The sequence below is a fragment of the Dreissena polymorpha genome, chromosome 15, assembly GCF_020536995.1.
Source record: "Dreissena polymorpha isolate Duluth1 chromosome 15, UMN_Dpol_1.0, whole genome shotgun sequence".
Taxonomy (NCBI): domain Eukaryota; kingdom Metazoa; phylum Mollusca; class Bivalvia; order Myida; family Dreissenidae; genus Dreissena; species Dreissena polymorpha.
Genome location: NC_068369.1, coordinates 53088513 through 53112537, shown reverse-complemented (window position 1 = coordinate 53112537; position 24025 = coordinate 53088513). Strand labels below are relative to the sequence as shown.

The window sequence follows — 24025 nt, the reverse complement described above, 5'->3', positions numbered from 1 at the left end:
CCGAGTTCGAAAAATGGTTCTGGTTCATCCTGCACCTATAGGATGTCCATTGTATATTTTCATAGTTCAGTCAAAAATATTTTATCCTGAATAAATTTTGACAATTAAATTTGCATATCCATGTCCATATTTTTGTGCCTTTAAAATTACATAGAAAGCCACATTAAGAGGGCTTCGAGTATGTGAGTCAAGTGTCGTCCCGGATTAGCCTGTTAAGTCCTCACAGCGGACTGCCGATGCAAATATGGGACGACACTTTACTCACATGCATTAAGCCATGTTTTTACAAAGGGATCTCAAATTCAAATGTGGCTTACTATGTAATGTTTAAGGTCCGTACATACAGAGAATTTCTGATTATGCCAGCTACCAGTAACCACTTGCAATCTCGTATAAATAATGATTGAGCGCACGTGTTCTTATGTGCGACTCGAAAAACCCTGTAAATGTCGAAAAAGAAATCCACAGAACCATACATGTTTTTATCGTTTTAGAGCAACTTCACTTAATTTAATTTCTGTATATTATAAAGACTAATGAACACAACAACATTTAAAAGAAAATGAATTTCTTGTTGAAAAACCCTAAGATGTGTTTGTTATTCCATTATGCGTTTTTTGGTCTTTTTGCAATATTCGATCATATCAGATTTAATTTGTTTTAAACGTAAAGATTGAAGTAATGTTGCATAGTGATTTGAAAGACTGTATGTGATTGAACAACTTATTAATACAAGAATAACTTTTTATTTTAAGAGGTTGACCGACCTACTTACCAAATCTTTACGCTATTTTTGGAATTGAAGGTGACCGCACTTGTTTTGTTTTATAATGTTTGCGCTCTGGTCACACAAAATAAGATACGTTCAAACGTCATTAAGTATAAAAACAGACAAACGGTACGATGCAGAGTAAAGCTACCGCCGCGGTGAAAAAAGTGGATGGGCACTGAAAGACGATACTACGCTGATGATGACACGACGGTATGGTGATGATAACACGACGGTACGATGATGATAACGCGACAATATGATGGCGATAACGTGACAGTAGGATGGCGATAACGCGACAGAACAATTACTATAACGCGAGGGTACGATCATGATAATACGACTGTACGAAGATGATAACGCGACGGTACGAAGATAACGCGACCGTACGATTGCAATAACGCGAAAACAAGACAGTTCGATGACGGAAACGCGCAGGTACGATTTTGATGGCACTAAATTATCTCGCATTATAATTATCTTACTGTCGTAGTATCGTGTCTCGATAATTGTAGTATCAAATCCTATAGTGCTTTGGCGTAATCGCCATGTCACGGTCGTGGTTTAGCATAATCATTGTCGTAATGTCGGGTGTAGAATTTTAAATCAATCTATGTATAGAGTTTAGCCTTAACGGGATTCAGTAACTTTGTTCTGTGCGCGAGAAAACCGACTCGTTATGCAAGCGCCTCTTATAATCGATGGCGTACTAAGTTTTGCTCTGGGAAAAGATTCACTAGACGTTCCCATAATAAAGTTTTTATTTTAAAACTGGCAAATATAAATATTTAGCCTTCATATAAAAAGTGACACGATATCAACCATTAATACTATAAACGTGTATATCAAGCCAATAATCAACGTTATAGTTAAACATGTTGAAGATAAGACACTTTATCAACTATCTATTCGATAAACGTTTTTATGCGACCGATAATTAACGTTATAGTTCATATGAAATCAAACACTGGTTATCAAAGGTTAGATATATAATCTTGTTGATACCGCTATTTTATGTTAAGATAACTATGTTGTTCTTATTCGAACCGCAGTATACAACCAGTATCCATACACTGTCGACGCGTGAAAAGTGAATCATATACACATACAGATAACATTCATATAGATTTTTTAGTACAACTGATTTAGAGCAACATGTATCATATACTTACGGTATGTATGACTTATTTAGTTGTCTAGTCGACATAAGATTGATTCATTTAATTACTAAATGTATAACTAGTTAAGTTGTTTTGCATATACAAACAATTCTTTTATTTACCTTTTTTGCAGACACCGCATTAGAAAAAGTAAAAACTATGGACAGTTTTGACGTGAACATTCTGACGCTTCCAGAAGACGTCATGATCTTTATTTTCCAATAACTTCCCCAGTTCGAGGTTCTTCAAAACGTTCGCTTGACATGCAAAACATGGGACCATATTTCGCGACACGGAAAACTATGGCGGCGTATTCGAGCTAAAGACTTCATTCGAGCCATCTTCAGAATTGAGAATTCTATGGGGTTCCTTAGCGATATATTACATACAGTAGACGATTTGGAAATAGACATTGACAATATAATGATCAATATGCAGAAGAAGAAATTCTTTTTTCCAAGGCTAAAGAGATTGAAGTTATATTACGCCCACGAACGGCTATCTGTCATACTATCACGATATAATGCTAACAAAACGTTGGGATTATATTTAGAATATTGCTGTTTTGACTTCGATATGACATGTTGTCCTAGAGATCTGAAAATGCTCGTAGTTGGTTCCTTATTAGAAGGATTAATTGGACGTTTAAATCACCAAAGAAATGTAGGAGAGCATTTAAAGAATCTTTCACATCTTGGTTTGCGCAGGTGTTTCCTTTATAGTCAGACTGTGCTTGAATTGCTCAGTGGGCTACCGTGTTTGGAATCAATAGATTTATCAAAAACATTATGCTCTAATAATTATCTTTGTGATGGCGACAAAATACCCGATGAACCATGCTCCAAGAGAATACAGAAAGTTGTCTTGAATAATACGAATCATAAGTTCTTACCGCATGTATTCATGTACATACTGGTATCAGCTCATGATAGTATTCGTTATATTGACATTTCTAACCGAAGTCAGGAAATCATTGCGCCATGCCTATACAGGATTGCGGAAAAGTGTTAGCAGCAGGACACTCTAGTTCTCGGTAACTTTGACAACTATGAGCAGTACGAAAAAAAATTATATTCGTTTGTCTCAGATAAAAACGACGAAATCAACAGAGGAATCAGAGATGTTGCCTCCAGAAACCAATTTCTATCTACAATAAAACTGAATTTCCTTGAAGCGATTATAGACGATGAAACCGTTTTGCACGTTCTTCAAAACTGTTCGAAACTACAGTGGATTGAAATATTGGGATGTGCAAGTCTTTCGAACAACACATTAGGCACCATTACCAACGGAGAAAGGCTTCGTGTGATGAAGATATCAAAATGCAGATTCGTGACGCCAACATGTATTGGCAAGGCATTGGACAGGTGCAGTCGATTAAGGGCATTGCACGTAGAAGGTTTCGGGATAATCCAACATATTTTAGACAAGCACAGCTGTCAATTGTTTATCTGCTTGACAACTTTGAGTCTCGCCCACTGTTTCAATTTTTTTGATGGATGTCTCTACAAAATCGCAAAACGCTGTCCAATCCTGCGTAGTATAAACCTAACATGCTGTTGTAGAATTACGGACGTCGGTTTCATTCTGCTTGTCCATCATTGTCTAAGCATTTCAGAAATAATTCTCAAAGATAACGCAGAACACAAGATCGGTTTGACTGGCCATGCATTCGATGCAGTCGCTTATTCGCTGAACAATTTAGAACGTTTAACTTTAGGCCGATTTAGTCAAATAACTTTTGAAGCTATGTACAAGCTTCTTTGCAAATGTCGCAGACTTACCGAAATTCTGTTATTCACATACGACGAATGAAAATTCAATGTCTTCATAACGCATTCAAAACTTGACATGACTCAGGCTGAAACAAAGGATTTCACGGAAAGACTACGACGGGAATTTAAAAAAAAGAACATACCGGTAAACAAACATACTTGGCGGATAAGGTATATGTATCCGCGATTCGCTTGCACAGGGATTGTTTAAGTCGCAGAAACAAAGATAAATTGTTCACAAACTGGGACAAGGCTGGTCTGCCTGTGGATTGAAACATATATAATTATGTACATGTATATTGGTTAACAGTTTTCAGCTTGATTAAATTGGTGATCATTAACCGATGTTCAAGCTCCGGGTTCCATTCACTAAGTCAACACAAAAAGTACCCTCGCAATATCAGAAGAGATACGATAATGACACGGATCATTTAAATGTATCATTAAATTGGAACACAAGTGCAAAGAAATATCCGTAAATTCAGATACGTCTACGTAATGGTAGTATTTATTATTCAATTATATTGATACGCATGTATTGATTCACTGCGTATCAAAATTCCTATTATAGATGGGGATCCAACAGGTTACCCAAAAATAAACAGCTCGAAATGAATTTTAGCTTTTTAAAATCCTTTTTTGCCTGTCTTATTTCTTATTTTAAAGTAACGGGTGTCGGTTTTTGTTGGTCAATAAATGCAATAAATATATACATAAGTTTAAAACACAACTTAATCTATCTCTTGTATGTTAAACAGTTGAGTTCCCTTTTAACGCCCATTCCAATAAGTTTTTTTCATGCATATTTTTATGTGAATATTAACGTATCAACGTTGGTGAATGTACTTTTTCGTTGTCTATTTTAGATGTACTTTATAGCTTGAGTAAATATCTTAATGCATATTTATTTTATCTGTGCCTATTGCACATAAAAGTGTTGATTTTATTAATTAAGATGATGATTGTTTCTCTGGTATTCGTAGGAAGAAATCAAACTAAACAACACAATACAAATATGTGATTTTGATCTTGAGCGTGGCTGGCTGAAACGTTGTGCAAATAATCGTAAATAAATTCTTAAACATTTTAGGTAAGTGTCATGAAAAGCCTTCAAATAATATGGAAGATAAAAAGCAGACTCAAACTCGTTACAATTAAGCAGACCGACCATCAGGTCATACTCATGAGATTAGAAGCTAAATTGTGATACTAATTAATGAGATGGTGTTTAAATATGAACAAAACACATGTGCCAGGCAAGGTTTTGTTTAAGAAGCTAGCTACATCTCTATAGATCTGAATGATTATGGGATCAAATCGCTGGAATCTATTGATAAAAAATGATGACATGTATGAACTGCCTGATAAAAAAAGAATGTTTGCGAAGCTTCCGATTTTCGATACTGATATGAAATTTTGAGTTTGTCCAAATAATAGTTGTACGAAGCAATAGCTCTATATGTCTTGGTATGATTACCGGTAAGGTGGTCGAACTGGAGAAAGCCACTGCAAGCGAAAGTTACATAACTCCTGTCCCACTCCGTGCGATAAAGGTCACAATATACTAAATAGTTTCCCTATATAATTCAATGTAAAAGCGACAACTTTGAGCGAAAATAAATGCAACATTTTGCACATAAAGACCCCCATAACCATACCTTTTCTTACAGGCCATTCTAAGCGAAATCGATTTATGCAATAAAAAAGATATGTCATGTTCAAACCAAAAAAGAACTTGACGCTAATCAAAATCGACTGTTTTTTGCAACTTTTTTTCGGCCGTTTCTTAGTGGAATGTAACCTTTTTCAGTGCAATGCTTTACTAAAGTCTCCAAGTTTATCATATTTCAGGGATTCGGTCGTGAATACCTATTTATGCCCTACCATTATCTCCGAAAGATAAAACCCGAACAATAGTTTAAGATGTAAAACATGCCTTAGGGTCAACTATGATATTTTTTTAGAGAGTACATGAAACGAGTATTTAGTATATTGTAACCTAAAATCTGGTATTTAGTTCTTTACTTGAATGTCCCTATTAATCCAATGAAGGCGTGGCAATCAAGATAAGGCATTTTATCTACGACAAGATGAAAGTCGAAATGGTCATTACCGAAGAAAGCTAAGAGTGAATTCGCAGAATGTGCATGAAACGTGACGGTATACCAAGAAGCATGTGAGGAAATTTCACTCTATTCAATGAAGGTTGATTCGTAAGGCGCCAAGGGAATGCACTGAAAGGAACGTCATTTTACGTGAACGAGAAATTCCCGAGGAAGTTGCCGCTGAGCGTCGGAAGTTGCTACAACGCCCGCAATGCTGGCAAAACCGCGTGAATTGCATACGGAAAGCTTCTGTGGACGGCAAGCCAGTTCCGGACTAGGAATATGGACACGAGCCACGCATTCTTTTGCAGAAAGTGCATGTTCTCACTGCTGCCAACAAGACAGTGTTTAGTACATCTTTATCTGTTTTTCTTATGTATCTGATCAAATGAAATCTAAAATCCACTTGAATAGTACCTAATAAATACAGTATAACACACTATGCTGAGAAACATTATATTACTTTGCCAACTCATTATCTAAAATTACACTTTTCGTTTGATGTTAGTAATACTGAGGCATATTCGATACCTGTTTTAAATACTTTCAACTTAAATTATACAATATCTCAGTGGATATCGACTTATCCTACTTAATAAGGGCTTCTTCAAAGACTTGGAAAATTGTATAGTTCTTTTCAACAGGACAATTTTTTAAGCAGGAAGCTAAAAGTTCAATGCTTTAAAGTTGAAGCGATAGAAACATGTTTAATCAAAAAGACAAGAAAAACAGTTGTGCGCACCGGGTTTAGAGCCCGGGTCCTCTGTACTAAAGGTTTTCATCTTCACCACCTTGCTTTTTCGGCGTGCAATAGTTACGCTGTGTTAAATGTACTTCATGACAAAAATTCATAACCTGTGAACAATTGTAATGAAATAAAAAGTAATTATCCAAATTATTTCATCGATTAACTTTACAAACGCCGCGCAATTTCATCCACATTCTATCCATAGATGGTGACGTCAATACGTTATTGTCACCTCTATACTAAGATACATCACATTTCCCTGGTTTGGGGAATTATGCTTCCGCCAAAGTAGTTCTGCGTAGGAATGAAAACGATATAAATAAAAGAAAAAATCGTTTTTGATTGTATGTTTAAAACGGAATGTTGTTTAAAAAATGTTAATTAATTATTTTAAATGTGATTTTGAATCTGTATTAAGACTGATAGCGATTATCAGAAGCACGATTAAATGACCTACTTTCGCTTTCACTTTTCTCTCGAAACAGAAGTGCTACCAACAATTCCTTTCGCGTTTGTACACATGTCAGTAAGACCGGTGTGTACACAATGATTCATCAATGTTATCTGATAGGTACTCGGTTTACAAAACGCTGTTTTTACAAAACGTCTATGTTCGGAATTTTGACAATTGTCAATATGTCTATATGCGAACAGTTTTCGTTCTTCGAACAGGGATCTTATCACAGATTTTGGTATGTATTGAAATTTGCCATGCAATGCTTTATATTTATAAATGTAAAACATTGAATCTTAATAGCTCTAGTAAAAAAAAAACAAGAACAAATTAAAGAAAGAAAAAAAGTAACCCTCAACTGGGTTCGAACCACTGACCCCTAGAAAATATAGCGACAACAACAGAACTCTCAAAATTATTCAATCGTTTCGCGTTACAACGCTTTATAAATTCATATAATGGATATTTTAGAGCATGATAGATGTTCAGTACTTCTGTTTCCTACCAAATGTCATAACTACAGCGAAAATTTGCAAACTGGAACATGTTTACAAAATATATTTTGTCAATTTACTAACGTGAAAAGGCCCCTTTAACAAATGCTACGCTGTGAAATATACACGAATACAATGGAAGCGTTAAAGTTATAACGCGTGTAATTACCATAAGTAAAAAGTGTACACCGCTATAAACCTATCAAACAGGGTAGATTTTGCTAATATCTAAATTACCCGTAAATAGTTTGCTCGGATCGCTTATCTAGTTTATCGATTGTATTCATGAAACTTTATAAATGGATATAGGTGTATTTGCGTGCTTTTGCTTGATTGTTTCTTAACGCTATATGCTGGTGACTAACTCACGAAGTAATACCTAATTCGAAAACATGGACTAATGCTTATCATCAAGTCATGGTATTGTACATTGTTTAATTGTTGTAAGAATCAATATTACGACTCGTTTATTAAATCTGCTGAATCTGAAAAATAATAGCATTGTTTTGCAAATGAACACTTACATGCCGAAAGATATACTTTACCAATAACTTATGATAACAGATTTGAAGTCGTCATAAAGTTTTATTGCCTTTCAATTATGGCTGTCAAAATGTCTGCTTGTTCACATTTCACTGGTTGCACGATTTCCATCGATGAATGCCGGAATATTTTTAGTTTTCCGTGTCTGAGCGTCTTCATCTACGGAAATATATCCGTAAATAATCGTCAGAGTGAGCGTTGACAGTGTAAATAAGCAAAGTCAAACTGCGTTTTTGCTTACAATGTAGTTTTCCGATTAATTTTTTAACAGTTCCAACATTAGTTTTGAAACGATGGATATAAACGCATTTAAAAAACGATTCAGCATCTTTAAGTTGACAACAATTTACGCATCATGCATAAATTGACAAAACATTTCGAATTGCTTTTTGCTGCATTTTAAACATGGACTCTTATATATTAGTCAATATCATCTATAACAATTTGTCCAACCTCACTGTATTTACTGTCGTTCGGTGTTTTATAATGAAATTACGAACGATTATGAACAGGTTGACTGCAAAAATACTTGATCAAAATAAGTTAAATCATCATAGATCGGATCGCCGAAACCAAATAATAATGCATGCATCAGCCCTAGTTTCTTACAGAAAATCTGAAAGCATGCTGATGTATTATTCATTGAGTATTTGAATTGTATTTCATTGTGATTTTAATATAGTTTCACAAAGATGCTCAGGATATACTGAAGAACAAAATCGACGCTGTAGACAGATATAGGCATGAAGTCCTCCGTTTCCTCATAGACCTAAGGGATGTTGGCATTCAAGGAAGGGAACACATCCATGAAATGTATAAGAAAAGTGGTGTCGACGGAAGGCGCAACTACCAGTACATAGCTATTGCATTAGTTTCACTTCAGGAAATCATACAAGAGGATCATTCTATTGTAGAACAGTTCAGGAAGTACGTAATCGAACTCGATGAAGTCAATTCGAGCAGAACGCTTCTATTTCAACGAGTGTCGGTTGTGATGAACAGTACTCTCAAAAGTTTGTCTTTCCATGGCGAACGCCGTGTGTTTGATCCAGATAAACGCTACTTGTTTGAAAACATAGATAGCAGAGTGAAAAACAGTTCAGCGTTAGTAGTAACCAATAAGGTCCACTATTGCTTAGACAATAATATTTTACATCAAATGCATTTAGATTATGTTAAACATTTTCAAACAACCGAAGAAATGATAATATTACTATATTCTCATAATATTCCATGTGATATACCATTTAATGAATGTTATTTAGTTCTTACAAAATTCGTGGACAACGCTAACGAAGTTATTTATTTGGGCTATGACAAAGCTTTTACGACAACAAATGAGGAAAAAGTAATTCAGCATCTTCGTAATAACGACAAAATCAAACTATTTAACCCGGGTGAGATTATGTTAGAACTTGAAAGAATAATGCAGTTGGCTTTTGCATTTCCAGAATGTTCGGATGATGATGAAGACGATCATGCAGAAATATATCTTGAAGCTTCAGTTCGGATTCCACACCGTTTACATTTATGCAATAAATATCTGTCTAGGACATGTCAACGGTTAAGTCCCAAAAGCCAGACTATCAACATAAAAGATACCAAAAAGACATTCTCCACGAGATTTTGTTCATGTGTGAAAGAATCTGCTAAATAGCTCACCTGAGCACGAGGTTACATAATTTGATTTTGTTGTCTACCTTCATAGTCGTTCAATGTCGTCTATTTGCTTGAACAATTCCATTTCAATTTTTGGTGGGATATATCTAAACTATTTAAGAATATTTCTTGGCCGTAATGTTAATCATTTCTCTCGATATTTAGAAACATTTGTGTTTATTAATGACGGCTTGACAGTAACTGACCACACTATGGTAATATTGTTTCATTTTCAGCATTTTAGGCAATCAATGTGAACTAAAGTTTGTAGTATGCGTTTAACGCTTTGAAGTGATGTTATGCGCATCTAACATTATATGCTATGTTTATAGATGTCTATCGCAACCGTTGTTTATTTTTGGCGTTTTCACTTTATACACACTTATATTTGTTAATGTAGCATCAACATACTTAAACATTATCCCGAAAAGAGAAAAATAATGCATTTGAATATCAACCGTTATTTCGTTTTGACAACTGACGACAGAAATTATTCGATGTACAATGTGAATCTAAATTAAGTTTTAGAGCAGATTCGTTCATAGACAACACACGAACACTCACTCCGATCCTAATAAACGGACAGTTCCGCTCGGCTTAGTGGACTGTACAGTCATGTAAAATATCGAATATATGATATATTTTTATAAACAACTGGTAGCAAGATGAGTTGCAGATAATTGGTCAGTTACCACATTTTAACTAACTATTTTGACCTGTTAATTCTGTTAAGCTCATTTCAACAGTAAAAAAGCCCATAATAACGCTTTAAGAATAGGGTATATATATCATTAGAAACGATATTTAAACATATAGTTAATCCGCTCAAAAATACGATATCGAAACGAAAAAAATCGATAGAAAGCCCATAGTCATTATTATTAGTAAAAACCATTTCGGTAGTCAGAACATTGCTAATCAAGAAAGATACAAGAAGATTCATTATAGACTATATTTAACAGCGAAGTGATCCTTTAGCAAGCATACTAATAGTTGATTGTTCTGATTAACCCTTTACCCCTTAGATACGTATTTTCACGCATTCGCAATCTCTTAGAAAGTTAAATTAAACTTAAGACCTTTCTTACTGTATTTAAGTTTTGAAATGTTGTTTTTTGCCAACCCTTATATACGGATGAGCAGCAAATACGCCATTTTATATATATATGGGGAGCAGGTAGTTGCCAGTTTGGGGTTCCTTTCTTACTTCCGTCATACTTATGTTACCGTTTCTCATAGCGCCTTCAATATTTTACCGATCTCTTACATATTTGGCATGTAGGTACCTTGCATGGACCTCTATCTTTTGATGAGGTTTAAGGTCACAGGGGTCAAGGTCAACAAGGCTAATTATATAGTTTATCAAGGTCACAATTTGGTTACAGTTTCTCATAGCGCCTTCAATATTTTATCGATCTCTTATATATTTGGGATGTAGGTACCTTGCATAGACCTCTACCTTTTTGATGAGGCTTGAGGTCACTGGGGTCAAGGTCACTGAGGCTAACAATAGATTTTCTCAAGGTCACACTTTTTTCCATACAATTAAACCATATATCGACAAAACATCCTTGGGGAGCATCCATCAGTCTTACTGATATCCTTGTCACTTTTACTTCTGAGAGGGAAATTATTAAAAGATGCTGATAAACAAAGATTTAGAATAATTTCATGTACTGCGTTTCAAATATTTTGATATCCTTATGAGACCAGTTTACAAAATGCTGCAGCTTATATTTTGTAATGAACGTATACAATCATAGCACAAAAGTATCGCTACGTGTTACGGTCATTTTTATATAAAGTGTCCGTTCGCCGAGTTGTGTATGTGTCATCCGAGAAGTTCTTCAACAATGATCTGCAAAAGACAAAACATCTTAACATTAAAACATTATTATGCATTGTGTATGTAACATTTTTTTAAATATTAGATTATTATTGGAATACTGGCTAATGTGTTATTTTTTACGTTGTTTAACGGGACCGCCAACCCTTAATTCCGACCAATACAAATAATCAAAATACTGAAAGTACTGGGGGCGATTTTGCTCAAATTTTGTGGTCGTAAAAACACTATACACCGTGATGCCAACCAATTACACTTGTTGAATAAAGCAGATGGAATTAAGGAAGAGTGACAGGCTGTCAACACAATATATGATTTAGCTATTGGGGTTAAAAGTAAAAGCTGCTTTTTAAAACAAGTCATTGCCGCACGTGCCAATTCATTACTGCGAAACGTTTGTGAATACAATTTTGATTATTATCATTTGAACTGGTGACATAGATTATTCTTTGACTTAGTGTTATATGTATCCAAAGTTTCTATACATCATGTAGGTTCCATTATTATTCATAGATATATATTCGATCAACATATTTGCTGGATTTCAAGTCACACCGACACAGTGTAGGTCATGTAGCGACTTTATTATTGTTTTGATCACTTGGAAACCATTAAAGCAAATGTATTAGCTGCTGTGAAAGGGACAACCACAACATGTATTTCGTGTGTAAGGAAAAAGTTCAAAACTGGCATGAAAAGCACGGGCGAATTGTGATATAAAAACTTTGTAGCGCAGAGAACATTGTGATGTTTACTTTTACCGTAAAAAATGTAGCGCGTGGTAATTAAATGTTGTCGCCCATATTGCGACCGCAGTTGATTTCTTAAAACGAAAGAACATAAATGCGCTGTATCCGTTAAGTGTAGATAGTTAAGTATTGAACCGATATTTCGTCGCTGTATTCACCTTCCATGAGGACTGCGTGTTACTCGGGCGCTAATGCAAAGATGTGGCCATGGATGGAACGCGCTCATCGGAGCTATTTTGTTTGCGAATGCAGAATGTGGATGCAAAGTGGTTAAATGCAGTAACGTACATTCTTCGGTAAACGTATTTTATGTTACCTATGCCTTCTGCAATTCGCCCCAAAAATTACGTTCGTAAACTTTATTCCTATTTCGGCCCCCGAGTGTGAAGGAGTTTTCTGCCGTTCAGCATAAACTTTAAAATGAATCGAATACAACTTTTGTTTACTTTACTTTCTTGTACTACTGCTTTTGAACTTCTATTTGTTTTTACTTTAAATGTTTCATCAGTTGAAAAAAGAGGACTTAAGTACCTGCAGCGCTCACCTGATACCAAACGGAGCTTAATTGTTCTGAGGAGGTAGTGATCAATAGGTTTCAAAATAAAACTGCTCCAACAACTCGCAGACGTGCCAATTCATTACTGCGAAACGTTTGTGAATACAATTTTGATTATTATCATTTGAACTGGTGACATAGATTATTCTTTGACTTAGTGTTATATGTATCCAAAGTTTCTATACATCATGTAGGTTCCATTATTATTTATAGATATCTATTCGATCAACATATTTGCTGGATTTCAAGTCACACCGACACAGTGTAGGTCATGTAGCGACTTTATTATTGTTTTGATCACTTGGAAACCATTAAAGCAAATGTATTAGCTGCTGTGAAAGGGACAACCACAACATGTATTTCGTGTGTAAGGAAAAAGTTCAAAACTGGCATGAAAAGCACGGGCGAATTGTGATATAAAAACTTTGTAGCGCAGAGAACATTGTGATGTTTACTTTTACCGTAAAAAATGTAGCGCGTGGTAATTAAATGTTGTCGCCCATATTGCGACCGCAGTTGATTTCTTAAAACGAAAGAACATAAATGCGCTGTATCCGTTAAGTGTAGATAGTTAAGTATTGAACCGATATTTCGTCGCTGTATTCACCTTCCATGAGGACTGCGTGTTACTCGGGCGCTAATGCAAAGATGTGGCCATAAATGGAACGCGCTCATCGGAGCTATTTTGTTTGCGAATGCAGAATGTGGATGCAAAGTGGTTAAATGCAGTAACGTACATTCTTCGGTAAACGTATTTTATGTTACCTATGCCTTCTGCAATTCGCCCCAAAAATTACGTTCGTAAACTTTATTCCTATTTCGGCCCCCGAGTGTGAAGGAGTTTTCTGCCGTTCAGCATAAACTTTAAAATGAATCGAATACAACTTTTGTTTACTTTACTTTCTTGTACTACTGCTTTTGAACTTCTATTTGTTTTTACTTTAAATGTTTCATCAGTTGAAAAAAGAGGACTTAAGTACCTGCAGCGCTCACCTGACACCAAACGGAGCTTAATTGTGCTGAGGAGGTAGTGATCAATAGGTTTCAAAATAAAACTGCTCCAACAACTCGCAGACACGTATTTTTGTTTAACAAATCATAATTTTTAACTCTCATCCGCGATTTTTGTAAATTCCTAGCAAGTTTCATGGTTAAGTGCGTTAGTGATTTGTAGTATTCAAGTTGTTTTACTAATGCAAGATACAGACAACTTCTAAACTCATCGTAGCCACGTGTTTTAAAGGACGGTGGAATAATTAATACAATTTTTCTGTAGTTTTTTTTTTAAAAAGAGCGGCATGAACTTATATTGTACATTTGAACAATGTTTTATTGAACATGCTGTGACTTCCATAAATATGTGTCGTTTTCTGTGAAAGCTGGTCATAATGCATGTGAGTAAAGTGTCGTCCCAGATTAGCCTGTGCAGTCCACACAGGCTAATCAGGGTCTGGGCGACACTATCCGCCTAAACTTGATTTTCGGTAAGGAGGGACTTCCTTGAAACTAAAAATACCATTAAAGCGGAAAGTGTCATCCCTGATTAGCCTGTGCGGACTGCACAGGCTAATCTGGGACGACACTTTACGCACATTAATCAAGCCCAGTTTTCTCAGAAAACGACACTTATTGTTAAACCTGATATACATGAGCTTTGTTCGTATAGTTGAACAAAAACGTTGCCTGATTCATGTCCTATATTATTTCTTTTAAACGTATACGGGTTATTTACATTCAATATTGATAAACCGCTAAATGTATTTAAATACAATGAAACACAAAAGTTGCCTATTGGTTAAACATGTCAAAAGCAATTGCTTTAAAAATTTCCAGGACAGTAAAACATAATAGTAAGCATTGCGAAGCCAATGTTATGACTCTGACGAAACTATTGTGTTTTATTTCGTGTAACTTTTAGTATTCTTTGTATCTGTAAAATCGAATACTTATTATAATTATAAACATAATAAGAACAAGCATGTGCATATGCACAGTAATTTCTAATAGCACAATCTTTAATAAAAAAATAAGTATTTTATTCATGTTGCTAATTGTGCATACTTAAAATACAGAAAGCTGACAATTTTAAGTATGTTTTATCAATTAAAAAACAAAGAGCGCTTAAAAGAACCTTTTCAGGTTTTGGTTACCGGGGTATTTGACAAAATTTTACTTAACATTTACCACGCTCTAAAATATCAATTCTATGCGTATTTAGACGATCAAAAAACCGGACAATTCTAAAGCGCTACAAACGCGAAACGATTGATTAATTTGGATATATGTTTTGTTATCGTTATATTGTGTGACACTACGAGGATTGCTTATAAAAAGTATTAAATACACATCTAACTATATGAGCACGGTCGGCCGAGAGATTAAGGTTTTAGACTTTTACTCCAAGGGTCAGTGGTTGAGGATAACTTTTTTTCTTTCTTTAATTTTATTCTTGTGTTTTACTTAGTTATTTAGTTCAAATGTTTGCATTTATCAATTTAAAGTATTTACTGACTTCAATACATGCCACAATCTGTCAAAAGCCACTACAAATTTATCAGATTAGCGTCCGATTTGCCGAACAAATATTTCTAAAAAATAAACTAAAAGTAAATCTGTTTTTCAACTGCGTCCACGTTCTCTATTTTGAACTTTATCACGTGTGTTTTTTTCCGTTGTTTTTTGCTAAAAACACATACTGAACGAAATAAACTGGCTATGATCGTTCAAAAGTTACTTAATGGCAGGATTGAAGATGCTGAATGCGATTGGCAGAAATGTTCAACACAAATGTACAAAATTACGTGTATTATTCTGGACCTTGCGATCGCCTATGATTATAGCGAAAATGGAAAAGGCAATTTCACTTTTATTTCGCTTGCTAAAGTGTTTTGGGCAAAATGACCGTCCATGTACTGATCCATTTGTTATGGCTTTTACTTTAAAATGAACCACGTGGATCCAGCATCAACATTTATGACGTGATTCACACCTCTCAATTTTATTTATCAACTTTGTATGAACTCTTTAATTTCTCCACATATTTATTTTACTCTTGCTTGACACAATCTGATTATTTTTAATTGATGACTTCCATTTCTTATTTAAATGAACTAATCCAAGTGAAATAAAAACTACATTACACTTTTAAATGAGACCTAGCATATCTGAATTACAAAAGTTATGATATACAAAAAGGCGTGAATGTTTAGCCATATCATAAGAAAAGTCCGCACTATTTGAGTATAAGGTGCATGTTAATATGCACTACTGTTATAGTTTCTGCTTCATATTAGCATATGCTTATGCAATATGTGAAATGCTGTATTTTACAGGTTGTAGCTGAATACACGATGCTATTGATGTTGCACAAATATCAAGTATGAATATAAATCGATTTTTGCCGTAACTACTTAAATGATATTTGAATAGGATTTAAATTGTTTAATTTTGTATTGATTAAAACGGCTTACTGAAACGCTGCCATATAAAAAGAAAAACTGTTATAATCATGTGAGATGAAACGTTTTTTTAAATTCAAATATATTCAGTTAATCTCCAATAAGATATTATTAGATTTCTGTAATAGCAACTTTCTTTTTTAGTATACTTTTTATTATCATTATTTTTAATACTATACATTGGGAAGGTAAGGTCGACTTTTCTCGATCTGTAATATTATTTTTTTTATTTGGCAAAGTGCGGTCTCTAAATTGATTTGTAAAACTGCCCTTCAACAATGCGTCTTGCACAAATTTAAAAGTTGTTTTACATTTAATTTATACAACTTCACTAATACGCTCACTACACGTCAGTAAGGGTTGGCTATATTGGAATTACCCTGTCCCGTAAGTCTATCGGTCTAGCCAAAACCTTGCCCGGACTGAACGCCCAACTGTATTGAATGATAATAAAATAACTCCTCACAATTGTTCGCCTATCTGACACGAAATATTTCTTTATCGTGTACAACGCCAATAAAAAACTTGAGGTCACAATTGCTTGTCCGCTCTATAAATTTTCCATTTATGGGAGGATTTTAATGTGTATTATGTATATGAGCAAGCGTATTTTCTTTCAAGGGTACTGTTATAATTTGATGTTAAAGGGATCTTTTCACGCTTTGGTAAATTGACAAAATTGAAAAAAGTTGTTTCAGATTCGCAAATTTTCGTTTTAGTTATGATATTTGTGAGGAAACAGTAATACTGAACATTTACCATGGTCTAATATAGCCATTATATGCATCTTTTGACGATTTTAAAATCTAAAAATTATAAAGCGTTGCAACGCGAAACGATTGAATAATTTGGAGAGTTCTGTTTTTGTCGTTAAATTTTGTGAAACTACGAAGATTGCTTATATAAGGTATAAAATACTTCAGGTATATGTACTCGGCGGAATAGCTCAGTAGGCTAAAGCGTTTTTACTTCAGGACTCCAGGGGTCACTGGTTCGAAACCTGGTCCGGGCAATGTTCTTTTCCTTTTTTTAATTTTATTCTTGATTTTTTACTGGAGCTTTTACGATCCAATGTTTACATTTATCGATATAAAGCATTTAATGAATAAGTTAAAAAATGCCAAAATCTGTGAAAAGGCCCCTTTAAAGGATAGATACATCTATGTCGGCCGAAAAGGTGCTGGTCGTTTACTTTTCTATGGTATACAATAGATACAACCTAGTTCTTCTTGAATGCTTTGAGCTTATTTGAGCATATACGTACAGCTCAAAATTCTTCCTAAGTAAACCAAATTCAATGTGAACATTATTAAGTCTCAAGTTTGTCTATAAAATCGAATGCAATCAACCAAATGCATCGTAACACATACAATACCTGTTACCATCGACTTCAAATCGTTAGTTTCTGTGGATAAATGCTCCAAACAAAAAGTTGATAAACAAACGTAATCAAACCGAAACCGGAAGTTTTAAATTTCAAGATGCAATCTATCTTACGGAGGTTCCGTAGATAGTCGATGTACCACGATTGGTTTATTAGACACGAGATCTATCTTGCCAAGGTTGCCGGAGATAGTCGATGCATAAATTAGCATATTTTCAAATTAGAAAAACTCGGCGTTTTTGATTGCAAAATAGAAAACATTTTCTCGAACCGTAGACGTGTTTTAAAACTTGGATTTATATCATCATTATGCGAGCACATCATATCAAGGAAATTGTTTTAATGTGCGCATTATGGATATATTTATGATCTGTTGGTGTTTATAAATGCCAGAAAATAGTTTTTTTTCCTACTTTTACCTATTAAAGTGCCGACTGGATTTCAGGCGGCAGAGTTTACATAAAAATGCCCTTACATTTGCATCTCACAGAGACCCGGAGGGTCAATACTTGAAAGTTGGATTATTGCAAAAAGACACGACCAGGCCAAAATTTGTAATTACTACCTTATTTCAGACTCTTTCTTACCTAAATGTTAAACTATATGATCTTGTGCCTCTAATTCGTTTTAATAAAGACGAAATGTAGTTGATGCCCATTTGGGTTTTATTTCAAGGTACGATTATGATGCTTTGTATATTGTATAACCATCGAGTAGTTACCGATATACTGCAATCAACGTGAGATGCATTCTCTTTTATGGCTATTTCATTCACATCATGATGTTATGGTTGAGATTTAAATGTTTTATTCATCATTCTGATCAAAGTGTGAGGGCTGGAGCTCTATAAAACTGGCTTAAACACTCAAATTCTGTGCAGAGATCGTTCCTTGGCAAAGACCCCAGTTTCAGGCCGAAAGTCAATATGCAGTATTGGTTGTAAGGGCTCTATGTGTGAATAAAAGCGTTAGGCATGGGTATTAAACCCTGTGAGTGAACGCTCTAGTTGCATGTCGTATAAACATCCGAAAACCAATCAGTTTAATGATAACTTTTACTACTTATAATATGTTTATTAGAAAAGCATCTTTCCCTGATGAGTATGCGTCTTTTAAACAAATATTTCTCACATTTCTAGAAGATATCTGTGTTATGTTTATATTAAAGAAAGTGAAAGGCTGTCAAGAAACCGTATGTACACTTAAACAAAAATAGCCTTTATATGTGCGCTATATGTTACTTACACAATCCCTATGTGTTGATCCGAGCGTTTGCCAATGGTATCTGACCAAATATTGGGGTGGGCGAGGCACTCAGGAGGGCATGGAAGTCCACTGAAATACAGACGATCCAGTAATATTAATATATTGTCACACTGTGATGTATGTTTGAAATATGTTATAGAAAGCAGTTTTACGCCATTTTACCAAAATACTGTAGTAACTTTGGTTCACAATAGAATCAATAATCAACCAAGGCGCTAAAATGGTATCTTCCAATGGCACTTGATAGCAGTTCAGCCTTTTCATTAAATACATTTTCTTTGAAGGACCAACCTTATAAGAACCTGAGGCAAAAATAAGGCAAAAAGTAATGAGTGTGATCTCCTGGTACAAAGAAGTTTGCACCTCGAAATGAGCGCGGAATGCTCCGAGGGAACGGATTCCTGCCCGGGATGCACGAACTCCGGAGCCTTATCCATAGCCACGGCCCACAGCAGGAAGCCATGTGCAATGGGTTGTTGAGTGGTTGCTGCAATGCTGACATCCGTGGTATTCAATGTCATTTCTATTGCATTTAAGGCATTGACGGTGGAGGAAGCCGAGACGAGTGATGTTCGATTGATGGGGGAGGAAGCTGAGATAAGAGATGTCCGATTGACGGGGGAGGAAACCGAGATGAGTGATGTCCGATTGACGGGCGAGGAAACCGAGATGAGTGATGTCCGATTGACGGGGGAGGAAACCGAGATTAGTGATGTCCGATTTACGGGGGAGGAAGCCGAGATGAGTAGCGTCCGATTAATGTTCCCCAATGCCAGTCCATTGGCATGGATTGTGTTAGGTTTCAGGGTAAACAGTATGTGTTGGTTTTGGGAAAGGCTATGGCAAGGGTTCTGTGTGACGGTGTATAGAAGAGAAAAAAATGCTAACAGCTGGGGTAGACTGGATGTCATCGTCTGAAACATATTAGATAATCGTGTTAAAAAACGTAACTAAAATTGGTTTAACGGTGTCAATGGAATGTATGTTACTCAGACAGCAAGTATCCATAATTATAAGTTGGAGGCAAAGTATTTTTATCAAAGCCGAAATGCGATCTTAACACTTGTGATTGGCAGCTTAGAGGTGTAGAATTACCAACATCCCAATAAAAGAATGTTTATTTATTTGAGATAATTACCAAAAAAAAAAAATTGTGTAGCGCTTTCCATAATAAAGGTTGAAACAATGGCATATGAGCAAAGCTAAATATGTATTATAGTACGTTGATATGTAAAGGCATTTGGTTTTTCGGTACCAGCTTTGCGTAACTTATCGAAATCGCCGTTATAAAATCGTATTTTTTTGTATGTAAAAAATGTTGAGTTAATTGTTCACATAATTGACATCGATACAGCAATTATCAAAGTGTCATTTATTACTAATTTCACGTGGGAACATGGGGCGTCTGGTATAACCAGATTAAATATGTACAGTTACTGAAATCCCCCGTTTTGTAACGTTAACTTATTTCAGAAAACAATCTAACTGATGTTTTATTTTGCGATAAATGTGTTATCAGCAATGTTTGATATTCACATCACTGTTATCAGTAAACATGTGGGAGTTTGGTACCCGCTTTATCATGTATCAATCTATGTACACGTAGCGTGCAGCATGTTTTCACAATATGTGTTTTTGAAATAACACTTGGCCTTTGAGTGTAACTTACCTATGCTGGTTCACGATTTACTCTGCAATCATGTTTTAAGTTTGTCCACATAAAAGGATTACCTGTTTGTAACTTTGTCAAAATAAAAATCCGTGTAATTGTGTGCATAAATTGTCATATATTATATATGGGTTGCAGTCAAAATATCACAGAAAAAAACTATAACAATAATGTAACTTAACAATACTATTTAAATCGATCAAAATCCTGTTATGTGCAATTGCCACATGATCTACCTCTGATCGGAATCATTCATATTTCTGCGCGGAGATAATGTGTTTGATGACATCATAGCAGTTAGTGGTTAAACATCAACTTCGATGCTACTTTCTTTTCTATTGTGTTTTGTTTGCTTATAAGTTTAATTGTCACTTAAATATTCTTAATTTGAAAATAAGTGAAATGAAAGATAACACATGCACACTTAAACGACGCCTGTTAAATCGCCGGTTGAATATGTCTGTCCTGATTTGGAATCATTCATTGTTTGTAAGTACAATTACATGATGCTACTGTGTGCAATTGTATAAAGGGGCGATTCCAATATCTCGCTTCGGTCAGAAGTGAACATTTAAATAAAAATTTATAATATAAAACCAGAAATAATATCAAATCAATTTAAATGCGTTAAATTACTTTTTCTGTTTTGACGATGCGGATTTTGTGAATACTATTATTGGAACCAATCAAATATCTGCACCAAGTTTGTTTTAATGTACAGGTAGCTACTTTATTAAAAAATTGAAATTAATCATGAATAAAAGCAAGACAATCTTAAACCAACTACATTACTTTTAATATCATGGATTTAATTAGATATAGTAACGAAAACAATCAAATCTCTGTTCAGAAGACGCGACTAGAATGGGTGTCCGTTAATTAACGGTTGTATTATTTACTTACATAAAACAATCCTTATCATGATATCACGTGTCAGGTTCAAGCACACACCATTAAGTTTGCACTTATTTAATCTTTTTTCAAGCATATATTTGAATAAGATAAAAATACAACAATTAACCTTATCTCGCCGTTTGGAATGCGATCTGTATTTGGTAAGTCACGCAAGCTGGAATTTATCTATGGTAACGTTATTTATAGAATAAATCATGTGTCTGTAAACCGTCTTATCACGAAAGTGGTAACGACGTGTTTTTTGGCGGGACAAAATGAAGGAAAATCATGAAAAGCAACGTCGTTCAATGTAAACAAAAGATTGGAGTGTCTATGGTCACGAATCCATAAAAAATTACCGTGATAAATAAAGTTTTCGGCCTTTTAAGTAGCATTTGTTTCGTTTCTGAATATTTTGATAGTTTGTATAAATAATTTCGTATTAATTACTGAAGGATGTGTTAGCAAGGAATTTAGAAAACTTTCAATGCTTTTGTCTTGTTTTACATAAATAAATGAAAGGTTGTACTTTTACCGCAGGGTACGATGATTACCATTTAATATACTGTTGTAAAAATCTTGAGTTTGTGATGAAAAAACTAAGCGATTTTTTTTGCATTTAATAACGTCAAAAATAGCGCAATAAGATTGGCTCCTACTTGTAACACTCAAGCAAGAGCATATATTTGTAAATATACTTCTAGATAAATGAATTGTGAGTTAAACTTTTTGAGCTAAACACCAGTTTTTATAGGCAATCAGGGTAATATGTTTGGTACTAAAGACATCATTTAGTGGTTAATGAAATAAACCAAACCAAACAAGAGGACCGGAAAGGCCCAAAGTCGCTCACCTGAGATACACAGATACAGACCTGTTCTGTGTAGCCCAAGATATCATAAGAACACATGTTCTGACCAAGTTTCATATAGAGTGGACCATACATGTAACCTGTATAGTGCTAACATCGTTTTACTATAACCTTATAAGTAAAAATGCTCCGCCCACTGGCGACCTTGTGTTTTACGCAAAGAGATCGAGCCATTTTCGAACTCGTCCAAGATATCACCAGAACAAATCTTTTGACCAAGTTTCATGATGATAGGACAATAACTTTTGCGGCCGTTAGAATGGTAACAAGGTTTTACTATAGCCATGTAAGGAAAACTACCCTGCCCCCAAGCGGCCATGTATTTCAACCAACCGGAATTATTTTCGAACTCGTCAAATATATCATTGGCACAAATCGTCTGATTAAATTTCATGAAGATCGGACAACAAATGTGGCTACTAGAATGCAAACAAGGCAAATGTTGACACCGCACAACGCACAACGCACGAAGGACGTAGGGCGACCACAAAAGCTCACCATGAGCACATTCTGCTTAGGTGCGCTACCAACGCGAATAGATTAAGAAAACCTTAGTATTTAATTACTTCATAAATTATCAGAATAGAACAGAAAATAAAAGTTTATTTTTTACTTTAGCATGTGAAGATCATAGTAAATAACATACATATAAATAAATAACAGCATGCGTTGAAGTACACAAACAACACACATCATTTTTAAGAACAGTTAATATTTAAACATATTTCGGGAGAATGGTACATGGATGGGGTTAATACACAGTGATCACACAATGTTATGCGTATAGTTTTACAAATATAGCAATAATAACATAATTCTGACCTTCGGGATGCGAAGCACATGTGTGTTGTTCCAGCAGCTTTATAAACATTAGATGAATTCTGCTAAAATGCTACTTTCCGAAAACGCAGTCATTGTTATTGGGAAAATCTTGATGTCATTTTTTTTCATTTTAGCTTAACGAAGGTGTAGACAAACTAAGAGTGCCCAAAAGACAAGCAGTCATTCAAGTAATCAATCTGTGTGATCTTTCGTATCACGGATAAATCATCGACACAGTAATGAAGATACAATTTACGATACAGCCAACCGATGGGATTAAAACGTAGATAATACAATATACTTTTCTATTTTATTGGAGGTGAAGCACTGCTTTCTGTTCAAATGAACAAACATTTGAAGGTTGTATTTGCTTTAAACGACGCTCCAGTACACGTACAATTCAATTATAAATAAGAACAATAATAATATCCTTTACATGAAAAAAAATGCTTGTTAATGAATTCGCTCTAAATTGTTCATTGAGATCCCATAAACAAGTTATAAATAAATGACAAAGACAGAACAGATATTTTTTTTATAATAACATCTATACGTCGCAAATACCAACACATATTGAAACGGCGATAATGACTAACATTTCAAAAATCCAATACGAAATTAACGCGCAAAATACACGAAATGTTCATAACACGCTTGCAATACTTTCTTTACTCATTTTCGCTTTTTCGAGCTGTGTTTCGTGAGATAATGAGCTTAAGTAAGAGCAAGTGAAGTGACTTGAATATTTATTTAGACAACACTTTTGAAAACAAGATCATTTTAACTTGCCCGAACATTTTGAAA

General features: G+C 34.8%; 1 protein-coding gene across 2 annotated transcripts in view; it reads left to right on the top strand.

Moving 5' to 3' along the window:
• Positions 1–7777: 7777 nt before the first annotated feature.
• Positions 7778–24025, top strand: part of LOC127860386 (uncharacterized) — an 87534-nt gene continuing 71286 nt past the window's right edge. The window contains exons 1-2 of one of the 2 annotated variants that reach the window (XM_052398436.1): positions 7778–7925; positions 8731–10359. In XM_052398436.1, the coding sequence (XP_052254396.1) occupies positions 7923–7925; positions 8731–9705 (978 nt within the window). In that variant the 5' untranslated portion in view covers positions 7778–7922 and the 3' untranslated portion in view covers positions 9706–10359. Of the gene's footprint in view, positions 7926–8730; positions 10360–24025 lie in introns of those variants that run through there. The other variant, XM_052398438.1, reaches the window with a different exon arrangement.